The sequence below is a fragment of the Ornithorhynchus anatinus genome, chromosome 13 (assembly GCF_004115215.2).
Source record: "Ornithorhynchus anatinus isolate Pmale09 chromosome 13, mOrnAna1.pri.v4, whole genome shotgun sequence".
In the NCBI taxonomy this organism is placed as follows: Eukaryota; Metazoa; Chordata; class Mammalia; order Monotremata; family Ornithorhynchidae; genus Ornithorhynchus; species Ornithorhynchus anatinus.
In genome coordinates this window covers 5765683-5785332 of record NC_041740.1, presented here as the reverse complement: position 1 = coordinate 5785332, position 19650 = coordinate 5765683, and the positions used below count along the sequence as shown (strand labels likewise).

Below are 19650 nucleotides of genomic sequence, written 5' to 3'. Positions count from 1 at the left end.
ACACATATATATATATATAGTCAATACAGAAAATCTGGCAAGAAGTGAGCACTCAAGAAAAGGTTAAAATTGTTTAAAATTTAAATCAGCAATGGGAAGAAAATCCCAAAGCTTGGTTTTGTTAGTTTTGATTTTAGGGATACTTCACTGCAAAGCCCTCACCTGAAAAAACAATTTATAATTGTCACTATAACAGCTATATGCCATAATCACCCTGCATACTCCTGTTCTCTTCCATCACACTAAAATATATATTTTCCAGTGATGCTTTCAAACTTAAATATTTTTAAATACTTCATCTATATTATGCTATTTTCTTGAATTTAGTGGGGGGGGGGGGGGACAGCACAACCTAAACATGAGGTATAATTGTTCAGCTGGATCTACCCTTGAAATTCATGCTTGGTGGGAAAAATCCATAAAAATTTCAATGTAGACTAAAAAAGAAAAACACAAACTAAAATAGCTTTGATTCCCTGGAAATCTGCAAATGACAAAGGATAAGATTTAAAATTGAAGTGGAGTGGCAGGCATGATCTAGCTGAAAAATGTGTACATTAGACCAAGAACAAATGTGAAAATATGTTAGCAGTAGATTGAATGATGAAAATTTGTATTGTTTATATAATATTTAGGCTCAGATTGGAAATATTTTTAGTGCCACCTACTAGCAACCTGTAGCTACAATCAAGTTATATTTTCATAGTATCTTCTATTTACCACTGAGCCAACTACTTCTAAATCAGATCACCTGACCTCAATTTACACACACGTGTGCACGCGCACACACCACACCCCCCACCCCCACCCCGCCATAATACTACAGGCAAAACCTGACTGACAGTATATCAAATGGCCATTACAATAAATAACTGCTAACATCCCATAATGGACATAGCAAGTTACACAATCTCTATAAGAGATGCAAAAATCAGATGAGGTTTTTAAAAAATGTGATGGAACTTCCTGGGAAAGAAATTGGGCTAAAAGTAACCACTTTTGAATCTGCTGTTTGATTTTATCTTAAATGTATGTTATTTGGAGAAAATCCTTCACTTCCATAATGTGCTTGACTATTATTACTGGAAGTCTAGTTGATGCTATCTAGTAGAGTTTATCCTTCGGCAACTGCCAAGCAATCCCTATCTACATTCATAGTATAGAAATTCTCCAATCTTTTAAGTTTAAAAATGTGAAAGAACTGCAAGGGTCTTTCTTCCATTCTGGGTATTTAGAGGAAGGGAGACATTTTCCTTAGAATACAAGTCATATGATATTTCAAAAGCATAAAGAGGAAACACTCAATTCCTGTTTATCAATGTATACAACATTTTTCTTAATCACATTTATTTTTGTTGCTAAAAAAAAAAATCAGCTGAAGAAGGAGCATGGACTAGTGGAGAGCAGAGGACTGGAAGTAAGGCGATCTGGGTTCTAGTCCTGGCTCCATTTACTTGTTGTGTGATCTCCTATCAGTAATTTACCCTATGTCTCAGATTCCTCATCTGTACAGTGGAGAAAGAAACCCACTCTCCCTGCCCCTTAGACTGAATCCCGTGTGTGGAACAGGGATTGTGTCTGATCTGATTATCTTGTCTGTCCTAGCATTTAGCACGTAGTAAACACTTAATACTGGAACTATGTATCAATTCAATAAAGTACACACTATTTTAATTTGGTAAAAGACATCATAAAAATCAATATTTCAAAAAACCCAAACATTACCACTACAGGAGGCTGTGTAGGTAGCAAAGCAGGCCTGTGGTCTTTCATTCTTCCTCGTTCACTGTTATCTCTTCTCTGATCTCCCATTCCTCGACACATTACGGATCCTCCTCTTCTTCCACCTCTTCTTGAGCCATAGCGGCCCTGCTTGTGTTGCCGTTCCCTTTCTTCAAATTCAAGTAATGCAGCTTTGGCTTCTGCAGAAAGTTCTATTTCAAAAGACACATATATGTTAGGCAGCTAAACTAAACTGAGGGTGGGGAATTGGGAACAAACACATCATACATGACAATTACAAATTGACACAGATCACGGAATTCTTACCATTGCAAGCAAAACAGATAATCCAGGCCCTTGGATTACCTTTTTTTTGGGGGGGGGAGGGGGAGAGGGGGGAAGAGGCGGTAGAAGCATGTTTCAGTAGAGACATTTTTCCTTCTTTTTACATAATACAAAATAGCCACTGCCAAATTTAAAATGCAGGCAGTCCTCAGACTTATGACAATTGCTTCCTGAAAATTTTATACAAGTCAAAACTCTGAAAGTCAGAACCAATTTTCTCATAGGAACAATGAAATAATTGACAGATTGCTCACTTACCTAGGGTTAGCTAACCTATTCTTAACCAAAATGATCCTGTATCAGATAGATAATAGAACTACATTAATGCATTTATAGGGAATCAGAGAAGTTCCATGTAAGGAAGCTGACTTCTACTTCATTGAGCAGCAGTATGTCCTTGTGGAAAAATCATGGGCCTGAGAGTCAGAGGACCTGGGTTCAAATCCCAGCTGTTGCCACATGTCTGCTATATGATCTTGAGCAAGTCACTTAAGTTCCCTGTGACTCAGTTACCTCATTTATGAAGTGGGGGTTAAAATTGTGGGACATGGACTGTGGCCAAACTGATTATCTTTTATCTAACCCAGTGAGCTGTGCTTGGCACACAGTGCTTAATAACTGCCATAAAACAAAGTAAAATGGACATGTCAATCCCCCTAGAAATTCCACCTGGTGATCAGGTAGCCCTCACAACCTTCTAGCCTCTACTGTTCCACCCCTCACCCACCCTCTCAACTTTTTCCCCCCCATTGTAGAATTTTAAATAGCTTTCCCATTTCCCTGTGGCTCCCATGGACCCTTCTAACCTACTGCCTGTGTTCCCAGAGCTGGTGCCATAATGGAGGCTGGAATTATAGACTTGAAACCAACACGTTATAAAGCTGAAACTGGGTGCAAATTTAGAAGTGGTGGGCCCTTTGCCTCACTTTGAAATATCTGTAAACTGTAGAATCCTGTTATAATGTGGCCTATTATATCCTTGTTGAATGCTGGTCCCTGAGACCCCTGTTGGTTTATTGTTTTGATTTTCAAGAAAGGCTGAGGTGAGGCCATTTCCTGGAAACATTCAGAAGTCAGGGATCCATTTATTGCAGTCTTTTGGCAACATGATGGGGCTGAAGCTGCCAGGGATCAGGCCCTGGCAAGTGGGTAAAGGGGATGAAAGAGGGTGGAGGAGAGTTCAGCTCTGCACAGGACTCCAGCTTCTGGAGCTGAGTGGAAATGAGATAAAACAAGAGGCCCAGTGGAAAAGGGGAATTCTCATTCCCTACTAACAGAGTTTGGAAGGTGTTTTAGAAAAGAGAGCAGATTCCCAAAGACTCCCCCATACCAGTTAGACATTATATCAGGGCCACATTATATTTCAAATATAACTAGAATCTGAAGTGAAGGGCAAGCAGCAGTCCACTCTACAGTTCATTCATTCAGTCGTATTTATTGAGAGCTTACTATGTGCAAAGTACTGTACTAAGCACTTGGGAGAGTACAGTATAACAACAAACAGACACATTTCCTGCCCACAGTGAGCTAGGTGGATAGCTGTCCAGTTCTCAACAAGCTTCATGAGAACAAAACAGTATGCCTGCTCTGAGCATCTTTTAAAATGAGATCAAAAGGACATCTACTGCTTTGTCCACTGTCAGAACCAGTAGGGTTCTCTCACATTTTCTATCAAAATGACCACAATTAGGCACAAAACAATAATTCAAAATCAAGACCATTTAAAACTGCCTATGCTGTTCTGATTTCAACAGAAAACATTACGTTCATGTTTAGGAATAAGATCCTCATGTGTCACAGGGCAAATTTATTCCAAACTTTAAGTGAGATTGGAACCAAATTCCAGATCTAAAGTTGAACACTCCTCAGCACCAGTAACTACTCCATTCCTTACATTTGCAGTAAATCTTATCTATTAGGAAGGCTATTCACACCTATGTTCACACAGAGATCAAGGTGAAATCAAGTCCCAAGGAGAGCTTGCTGGCAGCTCTGGGATATTTTAAACTCAGGAGTGCACTTTTGTCTTTTTTTCTGATTCAGCTATTTACTGATGTAATATTTAAAACATTAAACAAATTAAATGTATTACCATATACGATGAAGTAAAGCTAAACTCCACAAAGTTACCCTAGAAAGACATTACGGAGAAGGAATGTAGTCTTTTTTCTCAATTTTTTCCCAAAGTCTATTTTATTTTTATTATGAGCCTCAAATACGTCACATTTTCTCAGGAAATGGTTGCCCCCCAAAAAAACCTTCTCACCAAAATAAAATTTAATTTATATATAAAAGGTGTGCTGGTTAATAATAATCTTAACTATACAATTTGTTCACGTAACCAGTTTCTGCAGTGAATCAGCAATTATTTTTCTAGTGGCTCTAAGTGTCAAGATTAATTTCACTATCTCTAGTAATAAAATGGTTTCAAATGACATCTTTAATCAGCAAGAAAGAATGCTTTCCTCCAATTGAGACAATCTGTCACAAAAGGTCACCAAAATGTGACAGGATGGAAATTACGTTTGTAACTTCAACTGAAATGTTAATTTCCCTTTAAGTGTTTCCTGTATTATGTCCAGATTTTAAAATAAAGAGATGTAGCTCTACACAACAAAAGTTTTACCTAGCAATGTCTGTTTAAAAAAACACAGCCTCCAAAGAAGAAGAATGATATTCACACACACACAATAATTTGGTGTGATTATAAGGCCAGTACCAAATGGATGTAAAATCATTTTTATATGCATATTTCATCCCAAAATAAAATTTTACCCATAAATGCCTTTTCTAGAAGCTATTTTACAAGATAACTGAAGCAAAGAACAATACTTGGAGACAACTAAAATGATGATCAAGATGCAGTTTTTACAAAGCCAGGTTCTTTCTTCAGAGGGGAATGAATAAAGTGAATGAATTTGGGTTGTAAATTTCCCACAACCATTCAACTCCATACTTTGCTTTTCTGAATTATTCACAGTTCCACAATCCCCACTTCCAGCACGAAGTCTAAAAATTAATATCATGGTGGTAATATTTTTTTCTGTTAGCACTTAAGTACAATTGGCAGGGGATTAGAAAAGGGCACTTACAGAACATAGTTTAATTTGATACCATTTTTGCTCAAACACCTATTAGGGATTTACTTTCCTGATCTTTCTCTAGCTCTTCTTTTTCTTTTCAACAGCTACTCCTTTGACCTTCTCCTCCTCTTTCCTTTTCTCTGTTCTCAGCTCCCTTCCTGGTTTTCTTATTCCTTTGTCCCTTTCCTTCTATAGCTCTCTAATCGCAGGTTTCCTCCTCCTTTGGCCCATTTGGTCCCCCATCATGTGATTGGGGCTAGCCTTGACTCTTCTCTCTCATTCAACCCACATATTAAATCTCTCATTAAATCCTGTCAGTTCAACCTTCGCAACATAGCTAAAATCTGCCCTTTCCTCTCCATCCAAACTGCTACTGTGTTAATCCAAGGATTTATCCTATCCCGCCTTAATTACCGTATAAGCCTTCTTCTTAACCTCCCTGCCTTCTATCTTTACCCACTCCAGTCCGTACTTCACTCTGCTGCCCAGGTCATTTTCCTACAAAAATGTTCAGTCCATGTTTCCACACTCCTTATTACCTTCCAGTGGTTGCCCATCCACCTCCACAGCAAACAGAAACTCCTTACCATTGGCTTTAAAGCACGCAATCACCTTGCTCTCACCTAGCTCTCACCTATCACACCTTGCTGCTCTCTGCACACACCATTCCTTTAATGACAACCTACTCGCTGTACCTGGTCTATCTTGCTGCCAACCTCTTACCCACGTCCTGCCTCTGGCCTGGAACACCCTTCCTTCCTCTTCATATCTGACAATTACTCTCTCCACTTTCAAAGCCTTATTGAAGGCACATCTTCTCCAAGAGGCCTTCCCTAAGCCCTCATTTCCTCTTTACCACTCCCTTCTGTGTCACCCTAATGTGCACCCTTTATTCACACCTCCTTCAGCCCAACAGCACATATATACACTTCCATAATTTATTCATATTAATGTCTGTCTCCCCTGTTTAGACTGTGAGCTCATTGTGGGCAGGGCAACTGTCGGCCAACTCTGTTATACTGTTCTTTCCCAAGTGCTTAGTACAATGCTCTACTTACAGAAAGCATTCAGTAAATATGAATGATTAATAATAGGCAGAGAATCTACTGCTCCCAAGTTCAGCCAATTTATTTACCCTTACCATTACTCAGCTATATAGCATTTGGTAACTTTAATTTGTATCTAACTTAAAGAGACTCTCAGCTTAAGTACATGTCATTTTAGAAGACATATTGTTATTCTTGTAACATCACAGTTTAATCTTATTTCCAAAAGTAAACAGCTTTACACACTATAATCAGACTGTGTGTGCATATACACACACACACATATATATCTGAAAAACAGAAACCTGTCACTAGAAACAAGCTCCAAAGCAAATTTTTTCATCTGATTAAGTTTATAAATAGTACTGTTATTTCAAGCTTAGTAAAGTCACCTCAGAGTTGCTGTGCTTTTACAACACTCAACATTTATCCTTATTTCTATGATGTTCTCTATATACTGCCTACATTTCAAGTTTTTACATTTTGCCCAAAATAACTTATCTGCACCTTCTTTAGCCCTTATTTCTGCTCATTTATTTACTCTGGCCATTCTAGTTGTAAATAGTTTGATGCTTGTCATACCCATTAGCATGTAAGCTCTTCATGGGCAGGGAAAGTATCACTTTGCTAATCTTTACTTCCCAAGCACCAAGTGGAGATCAATAAATGCAATTACTAAATTTAAAAGAATATGATAATAGGGGCAAATTAATTAATACTCGCCATTAGGAAACTCCCTGCATAGAGATGCAGGACACTTTATTGCCACCTTTGGTTTTCAAGAGTTTACAATCTTAATTTTTTTTAATATAGGTAATTGGGATAAGAAAAAATTGTAAATTTCCACATTCCTGGAAGGAATTAAAGAGAGTACAGAGGTCAATACAGAGCAGTAAAAGGAAAGGGGATTAAAAATCAACTTTAAAAAAATGTTCTAGATTGGTGATTTCCTAGAAATGCCAACTCCATAATGCATTTGGACCTATGTTCTATATGAAGGTCATCATCATCAATGGTACTAAGTGCTTACTACATGCAGGGCACTGTATTAAGCACTTGGGGAGTACAATATAACTGAGTTGGCAGATATATTCCCTGTCCACGACGAGCTTACAACCTAGAAGTTGTCACTAGATGAGCTTACAATCTAGAAGTTGTCACTAGACTGCTCAGCAATGCTGAAGCAATATTTGGGGAAGAAAGAGCTGGAGGGAGATGTGTTGTGACGGTTACTCAGTGGTCTATCATCTCTCTTTTTAGATAACGCTGCCAAAAAAGCATGTCTCGCATCCCCAACCGAGTGCTCAAGGTGGCTCTAGGGCTGTGGGGGCCCAGACTGTACCTCTATAGGAAATTCCAAGCCAAGCTTCATGACCATTCCCAAGGGGCTTCTAGCCCAGGAGATATAGAGCATGGAGCAAACCACTATTCTTTATATTTGACTCCAGCTGTTCTTTACAAAAACCCCACAGTAACTTTTGGAACTTTCAAAAATGCCACCCTAACCACTATGCAGCACATTCTCTCCCCATTTACAATTGGTAACACATTGTAAAAAGTTGGCTTTACAATTTGTGACCAAGTACTTCCCTCCAAACATTGTACCAATTATTGATGGTACAGCTCTGAGGGCAGGGACTCTGCTTTCCATTCCCAATGGCCTACTGGAAAGAACATAAGCCTGGGAGTCAGGGAACCTAGGTTCTAATCCTGGCTCCACCACGTACCAGCTGTTTGACTTTGCACCTCAGTTCCCTCACCTGCAAAATGGGGGTTCACTACCTGTTCTCCCTCCTAACAAACTGTAGGCCCCATGTGGAACCTGATTAACTTGTATCTACCCCAGGTCAAAAGCACTTGAAAGCCTGGCATGCTCTAATTTGGTGCATAAGGTCAGTATTCCCACAATCTGGGATATCCCAGATGCACAGCAAGACCTACCTACACCAGCTGGAAGTGGAAAGGAGAAAATGGACTAGAATGACTATTAGGACACTTTAGGGGTTTCCCTAGCCACTAGGCAAATTTGCCTCTTGACTGATGCCAGCAGCATTTCCATAATTCAAACACTTCCGCAGCCAAGCTCAATCTAATACCGAAACACTATGTCCTTTTTACAGGTGGAGAAACCCAAGACCAAGCTTTGCCATTCGTGAAGGAGCACAAATACTAAGAATAGGGTCTGAGACTCTGATGTATTGTTAGGCTAGTGGCTCAGTTAACTAAATCACACTGCTGTACCTACAACTCAAAAAACAAGGGTTGAAATAAGTTTCTAATTTGGTCTTTTCCAAAAGATAAAATCCCAAGTCACTAGAGTATATTTTTAATGGCTATATCTGATAAGTGATCGTATGGAGTACACATATCTGACAAAATTAGAACTAATGAAATAGATTTCTATTTCTCCACAATATAAGTTTGAGGTGATGTTTTAAAGGTGTTTTGTTTTTTTTAAGTTTAAGTCGTGTACAAAACCCTATGCCAAATTTCTTTTTATATAGGAAAGAAAGGCTCTGAATGTTACCCAAAGTTTCTGGAATGTTTCTTCTCTCTCTGGTAACATCTGATAGTCTAATGATCGTTCCTTCTTTACGTTCAGTTTTGAATCGTATTCGACCAGATTCTTCATCATCTTCCTCCTCTTCATCAGATTCCTCCTTTGTTTCCTTTTGAAGTTCCAAAGTTTCAATAGCTGTCTGTATTAGAGTACACATTAAAACAAAGTTAAATTATACAATGAAACCAAAATTATTTTGCATTAATGATTTCACACTGAACAAACACACAATATGTGAAGTGAGCAATATGCTTGAATTCCAAACTATTTTTAAAATTGCAGAGAACCAGTTCTTCTATACTATTAATAGTAGTAATAGTAGTAATAATATATATCAAGCACTTTCTGCATGTAGAACACTGAACTAAGTGCTACGAAAGAACATGAGAGGTGGGAATGAGACACTGTCTCTGGGGAAGGGCTCATCTCTGGGGAAGGGCTCACAATCTAAATCTAAAACATATGCTTTATGTATTCAAAAATTAGAGAACAGTCCTTTCCCAGGACAGGCCTGGATTTGGTGCATTTAATGGAGTGTCAGGAGAAATGGTTTCATGCACCTGTGTGTTGCTGGTTAAGATTTGAGAATTATGGCCTGAGTTTTCTGTAACTTGAGGTTAATAATAATTATAATACGTGTTAAACACTTACTACATCCCAGGCACTGCAGTACTAAGTTACAAAGAAGATAATCAGGTTGGACACGGTCCCTTTTCCATGGGGGGCTCACATAATTTTGAGGAATATAACCCCTGATTTATGTTAACACTGGCTGTTATAAATGTTGAGTTTGTCCTGAGACAACAGCATCAGGAACTTTAAAAGTGAATTTCAGGCCAACAAAAACACATTAAACGATCAATCATTCACATTTTGAGCACTTGGGGTATGCAGAGTACTGTGCAAAGCACTTGGGAGAGGTACACTATAACAGAGTTGGTAAACACCTTCCCTGCCCACAATGAGTTTATAGACTAGTGAGGTAGATCTATGACCTAGGTTTTAGGATACCTATCTCCTTGCTTATATTATTTACATAGACTAAGTAATCAGACATTTGACTCCCTTCCTACTTGCAGGCTGAAGAGGAAACAGTGTGTGTTTCACCAAGCTGGAAAGTTGCTGGAACCTGCATGCAAAAGGAAGAATATAATTTAAAGAAAATGGATTTGTGTGATCTGCACAATTTAAAGAACCCCTGAGAGTTAAAAATAACTATTTTTTCCTATTACTTTAATGGTCATGTTTTCAGTTATTAGGATGTGTCCTTTATTCTCAGCAGTTATAAAATTCCATCTTGAGCAGATGTTGAGAGAATCCTAAAATGTTTTGGGGTTTTTTTTAATAGGTTAAAGGGTCTCTGTGTGTGCCTGCCTGTTTGCAATCTGCCCAGAGTTCAAAACTTTCCAAGAATGTTATACAGAATTCTTATTGGGGTTGAAAATCCCTTTGGGGAAGCAGCGTAGCGTTGTGGGTACAATACAGGCCTGAGAGTCAGAAGGTCATGAGTTTTAATCCCTGCTCCACCACATGTCTGCTGTGTGACCTTGGGTCAGTCAATTTATTTCTCTTTGTCTCAGTTACCTTATCTGTAAAATGAGGATTGAGACTGAGCCCCACCAGGGAAAGGGACTGTGTCCAACTCTCTTTGCTTATATCCACCCCAGTGCTTAGTACTGTGCTTAGTACAGTGCCTGGCACATAGTAAGTGCTTAACAACTACCATAATTATTACTATTATTATTGGGAAGTACTGTGGCCTAGTGGAAAGAACAGAGGCCTCGAAGTCATTGGACCTGGGTTCTATTCCTAGCTCTGCCGGTTGCCTGCTATATGACCTTGGGCAAGTCACTTAACTTCTCACTCTGGGCCTCAGCTTCCTCATCTGTAAAATGGGGTTTAAATTATGTTCCCTCTTAATTAGACTGTGAACCCCATGCGAGTGAGACAGGGATTGTGCCTGACCTACCTTCTATCTATTACAGCACTTAGTGCATCAACTGGAAAACAATTACCCAGATCTCTCTTTGTCTTTTGGGCCCCCCTAACAGGTCCATATTTTTGCATACTGTACTATCAAACCTATGCCACAATTCCCTAGCAATGCTGCTTACACAGCCCAATTAACAGTTCATGTCTTTTGATATATTATTCACCACTCTTGAAATGTCAATAAAAATCTAGAGAACTCTGCACTACTTACTCTGGAAAAAGGCCAGGATTCATTACTTGGTCTAACAATCTGATTAAGGACACTGGCCAGGTGTCTGAATGAAATAGAGGAAAATTCTATAGAAACATTGCTTGCAAAATGTTTGCTGAAGCATGTGATATGGAACTGCAGAAAGGACCGCCACACCATATGCTCAAAATACTAAAATGTACTAAAAATTGAAGTGTCCAATTCTCATAAGAATGAAATTGACTTGGGGTTAAAACACTGCTGAGGAAAAAGGACTGGATAAACATGGTAGCAACCATTTCAAAAATGGCTGAAATTGAATTTGCTAAACAATGGAAAAGATGGGTGCACAAGGAAAATATTTTAAAGTTATGTCTCCCTTTAACCTGGCGAGGGAAAGCCATTTTCACTGCTATACCATGCTAAGGATTGCTATTTCATGATTTAGGAAGGCTAAGTATTCCCAGAATTTGGAGAAGTCTAAGTGCAAGAGATCACCGGGGTCATCCCCCTTCTTCCCAGTGACTAATTTTAAAAATTATCCAACTCAGAATATTGTTTCTCCCTTTAGTAAGTAGTCAGGACCTACATTTTCATAACCTTCTTGGGTATTTTACTCCAGTGCTTAAGCAACCGGACAAGAGTTTTTTACTTGAACTAAATCTTGCTTAAAAACAATTTCCTTTAACTCATTCCTTTCAAAGGAAACAAGTGGTCAGCTTCCTCTTAACAGTGCCTCATATTATTAAAATTCACTCTCTTAGACTTCTCTTCTCCAAGTCTAGCAACTATAATTCTTCTTTACTTTTCCTCTGAGAAATGATTTTTTTCATCTCTTTGATATCCCTAAACTCTTCTGTGGATCTTTCCAATTTCTCATTCTTCTTACAATGGGTTTACCAAAACTGGACCCAAAGAGTCTAATACAGTCTGATAAGTATAGACTACTGTGGAATTACTTTCCAGGATTTCACAGTTCTCTTCATAAAATTCGGTATCATTTGACTTGATCAGCAAAGACCAGATTCATATTCTGCTGTAGTCCACTATGAAACCCAGATCTTCCCCTTTAACACAGTCCAGACTATATAATTAGATTTTTTTCTATTTTATTCTTGGATAATTGATTAGTGTGAAAGCAACTGAACCAAGAACATGAGTATCACAAGTATCACAAGCCTTCTAAGATATAACTAATCCTTTATAGCTGAAAGATTGTATAGTCTTGATTCCAAAACTCAGGTCTGAACAGGTTTGTAACTGCTCACGGGAGACTAACATGATTTCTACAGTATAGGAAAAAATACAAATACCTAGAAAATGAAAGAACCAAACTTGCCCTGAAGAATTAAAACATTTTCCGAGTATGTTTTCAGGAAGTCATCCAACTAACTGTGGTCTACTCGATAACAGACAGCAGGGTATGTAACTATTTGAGTCAGTGAGAGAGGTGATGAGTCAAGCTGGAGAGGAGGAAGCATTACATGAGATGACATGTCAAGGTTGAGGGGAGATTCCATGGGGCGAGGCAAGTAACCTTGCCTCTGCTGACAACTCCGGGCTAGGATCTTGCTGTAGCAAGGATTTGTGGCAGCTTCAAAAAATCTCCAACCTTGGACAGATAGCTGCCTGGCCCGACCATGAAGGAACAAACTTTTAGAGAGTTTCAGTTTGGTTTAGAGGAATGCAGATTCAGTACAGAACTGTCTCAATTAGAGAGGTAGTGTAGCCTCATGGAAAGAGCACAGGTTCGTGAGTCAGACGACTTGGGATCTAGTACTGACTCTGCCACTTATGAGCTGGGTGATCCTGAGCAAGTCACTTGACTTCTCTTGGGCCCAGTTTTCTCATTTGTAAAATGGTGACTCAATACCTGTTCTCCCTGCTATTAAAATGTGAACTCTGGTTGGGGCGGGGACTGTATCTGACCTGAATACTACCCCAGCGCTTAGTACTGTGCTTGATCCATAAAAAGCACTTAAAAAATACCACCATTATCATTATTATTATTGTTACCTAAAAAGAGTTGGCTATATTTTGCATATTTCTATCTGGTCCTAGCCAAGACTCTTTAAAGATTAAATATCCATCAACCAGGCCTTGGCTGCATTCCAGCCTAGACAGCAGCAGCTGTCCATGAACAATTAGAAAATTCAGAAGAGGAAAGAAAGCAAGGGTGCAGAGGAGAAGGAAGTGGATTTTGACATTTCATTTCAGGGCTTGATTTAAATAGGGAAAAATTATGCTTCAATCCTCCAAAATTTGTAAAATCAAATAACTAAGCTGGTAAAGAAATCCACACAAGGGAAAGAAACCTTTTAGGAAATTTCTAATTACTGAATTTAAATTAGTCCATGATTACCGATCTGTAATTTATGAATGACATATTGATCATAAAGGTATTTCAAATGACTCACAGACTAATACAAGAGTCCATCACCACATCTTTCACTTTACCCACACCTTATTAGTGGTTGGCCTACTTTCAAGGATTAAGATAAACACAATTAAAACTGTCAGCTACTGAACAGTCTAAGAAAATATAGTCTAATGAAATAGATACTGGTTTATACATCCAAGGATGTTGACTTCTACCAACAAGTCAGTGAATGTGCCTAACCAAGAGAAAAAGGTTGGTTGGGGGCGGGGGGTATTTTTTTTTTCCCTTCAAAAATATAACTCGGGCCCTTTCTCTACCCAAGGCAAGAATAACAACAAAACAGATAGAGAAGTGTAAGAAGCTAAATAATGGAGAGGGACATCAACTAGTTTTACTCCCTCGCCCTTCCCAGAAACCCCACATCGGCAAATCCAATTCAACACAGAGCACAGGAGGTTATTTTAGCCCCCGATGTTTGCCATCCTGATTGCCCATCCAGGGGACCTTTACAGAGTGCTAAGGTGGGTAAATGGTATTGCTGGACCACCATCATCGACCCCCAGAAGCAGTTGTCCATCATAAACTCTTAAGCCAACCAGTAAACAAAGAAGTACTCAGTCTCTAAAGAAAAATGTTTTCTACACAAGATAATTCTGGTTTTTCCAACTTTTCCAGGCTGAACTGATCAAAACAATTTTCAGGATCTCTTTGTGAGCTTAAAAATAAAGCTACTAATGTCTACTTCATTATGAAATTAACTGTTTAATTTTCCAAAATGTAGAGCTCTCGGCTAGTGGTATTTACTGAGTACCTATTATGTACAGAGCAATGAACTAAGGGATTCATTTGCATAGACCCTTTCATTGCAAGACATCAAACTTTTTTCGAAAAAGGAAAGTTCCTATGCTGAGTTTTCTCTAACGGAAAAGTAAGATTATCACCTGCTTGCTTCTCCTCAGGAGATTTATAAAACGTGTTACACAATACAAAGTGGCCTGCAGCAACAGCCTCAACCACCAGCACACACTGGAATGCCTAGTAACAGAACGAAGAAAGGACTGTAACAAACTGACCTCGACTACAAACACAAACTGTTAATCAACAAAGCTAATGAAGTTAACTAGCCTTGATCCCAAGAACAGAGGAGACCTCGAGAGTTTGGTGGGGAGGAATTGGGGCGATGCTCTGTCCTTCATTGGGTAGGACTGAGAGGCAGAAAAAGCGATATTGTTAAGAGCATAAATGTGAATGCATCAATGGTTGCTTTCCTGTGGGCAACACTCACCACAGAGAAAGCGAGTGGAAAGAACACAGTCTTGGGTTGCTTATGTTCCAACACCCCTTCTCCCTCCTTTTGGATCCCTGTGCCAGGAGAATTGGTAACAAGACTAATCAATTATTTTGTACTTCCTTCCAAAAAGGAAACAGGCATGCATCCCCACTCCCATCTCCCCCTCAAAAAAGGAAAAAAACAACAAAAAAACCCCAAAAAGCCACAACCCCACAAATTCTCTTTTTAAATTCAATCCTCCAGCCTCTCTCTTCATCATCTATACAAAAGCCATCACTACCCTTCTCAAAAGCCTCCAGTGGCTACTTATTTCCCTCCACATAAAATGCTCATCAGGTGAATTTACATTTCTCCATCAGCTGTCCCCTCCTTATCTATTTGCTCTCTTCTCCAACTACACCCACCCAACCTCATATTCTTGCTCCCCTCAAGCTAATCTCCTCACTTTTGCCAATCACTGTGACTCATTGCTCATACTTTTTTCCATGTGCAACTGCTTCCCCACTCAAGTTCATGAAACCACATCCCCCTTCACCTTCAAAGCCTAACAAGTCTACCTCCTCCAAGAGGCAGTACCCAACTAATCCCCATCTCCATCTTCATGTCATACCATCAACCACCTTTAACATTCATGTATATGGTATGGCCTATTTTAGTTGTCATCTATACCTAGGCTCTTGCATTTACTCCTATTTGCTTTTTGCAACTTCTGTCTGCTCATCTCCCCCATTAGATTGCAAAGTAACTTCTTGAGGGCAGGAGCAGTGACTTATTTCTTTAGCATGTTCACAAGTGTCTGGTACAGTTCCCTTGCACATATTAGATGCTCAGTAACACTAATGAGAAGGGAGAATGGAAAAAGAGTGCAAGATTCTCTCTATATAATGTAAAATAAAAATGACTGAGGGTAATTAATTTTTCAAATATTTAATTCCAGAAATTAATTAATGTTTTATGATTACACATATGACTAACAATGGTCTTATTTAAAATATTGAATCAGGAGGTATCCTACTTAGTACAGAGGCAGATTCAAGTTACTTTGGGATTAATAAAAACCATTCACCCATTTCCTCACTAAATCCCAAGTCACAAATTTAATCACCAAAAAAATCTGAAATGCTTCGTTTCGGGGGTTGTATTTAGCTATTTCCAGGATAAAATTTTGATGAGGCATTTTAAAACTAAGAAGTCCTCAAATACTATACACAAATATTTAAAATTTGGACAATTCATTCACACACCTCAAGAATCTGCTCACCAAACTGCATTATTTATATTGGAAGTTAAAGATAAGAGATGCCATTTGCATCCACAGCATTTCAAAGGGCAGAGAGGTTCTATTATCAGAGATAATCACACTAAAAAACTAAACCAGTTATTTCAGATTAGTTGTTACAGATAAAAACAGATCATCAACAACAGATCAAGCACACTGACACTGAAAAATACACCAAAAATTACTTTTGCCCCTTCAACTCAGTTCCAATTTGAGGTCAACACAACTTATGAAACCCAGGTTCTTCATTACCATCATCTCTGTGGTATTTGTTAAGCGCTTCCTATGTGCCAAGTAAGCACTGGAGCAGACACAAGATAAACAGGTTGGACACAGTCCCTCTCCCACACAGGGCTCACAGTCTAGGAGGGAAGCAGTATTGAATCCCCATTTCACAGACAAGGAAACTGAGGCACAGAGAAGTTTAATGACTTTCCCAAGGTCAAACAGCAAGCTGGTGGGATTAGAACTGGTAATAGAATGCAGATAGTTTGATTTCCAGGCCCTAGGTCTTTTCCATTAAATCATGCTGTTTCTCATCACTGAAGCTATGCCAAGCATATGACAAGGGAGAAGAGGGATGAGTGCTACGTACATGGCATATCCCAACTTCCAATAAAAATAATAGAGTTTAGCAGGCAGATTCTTGGAGTGTATGGGTGTAGAGTCCAAATTTTAAATACTGTGCAGGGTATTTGAGGACCTCCTAGTTTTAAATGCCTCTTCAAAATTCTATTCTGGCAATAGCATAAAACCCCACTAAGCCCTTGAAATTTTTTTGGAAATTAAATTTGTAGGTTGGGATTTAGTGAACTGATGGATAAACAGTGTTCACTAAGCCAAAAGAAACTTGAATTTCCATTTTAGATGGAAAAAAATTAGTCAATTTTTAGACCACATTTTACGTCAGATGTGTTAAAGGCCTTACTAAAATGCCTTTAGTTTACCAGATGAACAGGCAGAAATACCAAATCTCAAATAAAAACACTTGGTTAGTGCTGAAAGTAAGCCCTGATTGCCATCACTAGAAAGGAACAGTTCTCAAATTCTTCTAGCACATAATCCCACAGAATGTTGAAACTAGTCCCAATCATGAGAAACCAAAAAACCAAGATGTCTGATTTTTACACCTCTCCATGAAGGAGGGGAGTCTCATAGATGGTGGGGGTAAGAAAGTGCATTCAAGAAGCTGAAACTGGCAGAAGGGGAAAGGTGGGGGAGAGAGTGAGTGTGTGTATAACACTGCTCTACTGTTACAGCTGGGCACCTGAGAAGTTTCAATGGTGATTCTATATTGCTCCCTACCACTTTTTAAAATTGGCATTTCAAAGGCAACTCTTTGAATCCTCAATCTTTCCAAGAGATAAACAAATACCTCATCAGATTCAGGAGCAGCTTGAGAATCAGGAATCTCCTCTAATTCCTCTTCAGCAACATAGTCTGCTTGCTCTTGCATCCCTTGCTGTTCACCATATGACTGTATACATTCTTCATCCTAATAGTCATGAAAGAAAATAAGCTTCTCTCATGCATACTATTTTTCATGTGTTTTCCCACCACTCTTATTCATGTTCCTGCTCTGGTGAGCTACTCACCAAGTAACATGGAGTACCAGGAACTGGGTAATAGTAGTGTGAAGATACGAATCTTCGTATTAATCTGGGTGGGAAAAAGTCCATCGTTTTTGCTTTACCATTAAGTGAAACTGAGTGGTGTGCTGCTCCTATTTCTGGGGCTCCTACACTAGCAGCTCTTTTTTCCGTGGTTCCCTACGCTCTTGCTAAGTTTGGAGGAAAGCATTTTAAGCTCCTACTCAAAAGCCACAAAGAGAAATGAAAGTAGACCAGCTTCTGATCCTCCGTACGGAGAGTTGTCATCTGAAATCCACAGATAACTCCCAAATTTTATTGTAGCCATGAGTTTCAACCTCCTTTCCCAACACATTTTTACTACAGCTGCTACTAAATTGGCAAAAAGAACCCTACCTGTGTTTATTCTCTAATGAAGGAAATGAAAGAGCAGTAAAATGACCAAAAGGCAGGGATAGAGAGGAGGGGACAGGAGAGAAACTGGCCTCTACAATGCCCATGGCAGAAAATCAGTCCTTGAGTAATTGAGATTTGTCTGCATATACTATCCTATGTCGCCAGCAGCCTTCTCTACTCATCCCTGAAGGTTATATGTGGAGGAAAATCAGCTACAGAAGTCTATAATCCCCATGGAAAATGACAAGCAACCTTTTTAAAGGCCCAAGATAGTCTCACAAGAGACTACCTATCAAACTCTTCCTCACTGCCAAGAAAGAGCACCCTTAGCTGTAGCCACTACTAGCACCATCAATGAATAGAATATGTTGCAGAGCTAAAGATAAGGTTCAGTGTGGCCAACATAAAATGAAATTTTCAGCTATGACTCAGAAGGAAAATAGCTAGATTCCCTAGTTGCCTCTCTAGAGAAGCCATAGAAACTCACTACCCCGTAGATAAACTCTTAAATCTGCTCAATATAGCGGAGATAATACTTCAAGAAGTACGAATCAATCAAGCTCTATCAGAGTCTAATTTTTACAAGTGCCCTGAGCAACAATACTGTAAAACCTCATTAATTTGAGTCCGATTAATCCAGTTTGAGATCATGCAGACTTGGACTTTGGGACTCTGAAGAAAAAGTCTGAAATATAGTAATTCATTCCTCTGCAAATACTTATAACTCACAATTAATGTAGGCCTCTCAAAGTGTGATTTTTAACAACTTACCTCATTTCATTTATTAGCAACAATTTTTACCTTAGTTTACGACAGCACTTCTCAAAGTATTCCACAGTTCAGACTCTTCTGTAAATCAGGCAGCATTTCCCCCCTCCATTCAGTATTTGAGATTTTTTTACTCAATTCAAACCCAATGCATCCAATTTATAAAATTATATTACTGATCAGCTTAAGAATCAGCCTTCTCGTACATACAATAACTACAGAAGTCTGGTATCTGCCCTTCCACAAACTGAGATAGGCACACACTCACTTCTTCCATAACCAAGCCTCTCACTAAACATGGTTGGACAGGACACTATTAGGGAGTTAGGGAACCTTCGTCTGACCACACTAGCCTAAGGCATGCATAATGAGTTCTCCTTACCTCAGTGTTAGTCACTGGAGAACTGAGTTTTTAATTGTCACGGAACTAAAAACACAAATACGATCCCTGACAAAACAACAACATCGCTGCTCTAAAACACTACATACTCCTCTTACAAAACCACAATGCACAAAATCATTAAACTGCTACAATCCTCCCTCAAAGCAGGAGAATGGACAAAATGACCACTTAAAGTGTCTGCCAGGCCTATGATTCATGAAAAGAAAATGATACTTCCCCACGACTGTGTCTGGAACTGTTTAGCCCTTAATTCATTACAACAAAAAAGTGCCCTGCTTAAAATGTATTTTCTAAAAATGTCTCATTTTCCAGAAACTAAAATCAGCCCACAATCTTTCATACACTGATTATAGATAACAAATACGGTATGTGACATTTTTAAAATAACCTCCAATCTCTTTATTCAGGTTTAGACAGTTCTTGGTTACAAAAAGAATGAGCGAGCAGGACATCAATCACTGTGGAATATTAGCACCTTAAAGATGTCTTTAGCAGGTCAATAATCTTTTCACCTTAGAAGGACTTTATCAGATCTTGTCTAAAGCTCGGATAAAAGCTTTTGCATTAAGTACTTCTAACAATTGGCAGTGTATCTCCACCACACAA

General features: G+C 38.9%; 1 protein-coding gene across 3 annotated transcripts in view; it reads right to left on the bottom strand.

The window, feature by feature from the left end:
- Nucleotides 1–19650, bottom strand: part of RBM33 (RNA binding motif protein 33) — a 111202-nt gene that overhangs the window by 73716 nt on the left and 17836 nt on the right. For 2 of the 3 annotated variants that reach the window (XM_029077753.2, XM_029077754.2), the window contains exons 6-8: nt 17264–17383; nt 8724–8895; nt 1726–1934 (exon numbers count right to left, since the gene is read on the bottom strand). In XM_029077753.2, coding sequence (XP_028933586.1) covers nt 1726–1934; nt 8724–8895; nt 17264–17383 — 501 coding nt within the window. The remainder of the gene's footprint in view (nt 1–1725; nt 1935–8723; nt 8896–17263; nt 17384–19650) is intronic. The other variant, XM_029077755.2, reaches the window with a different exon arrangement.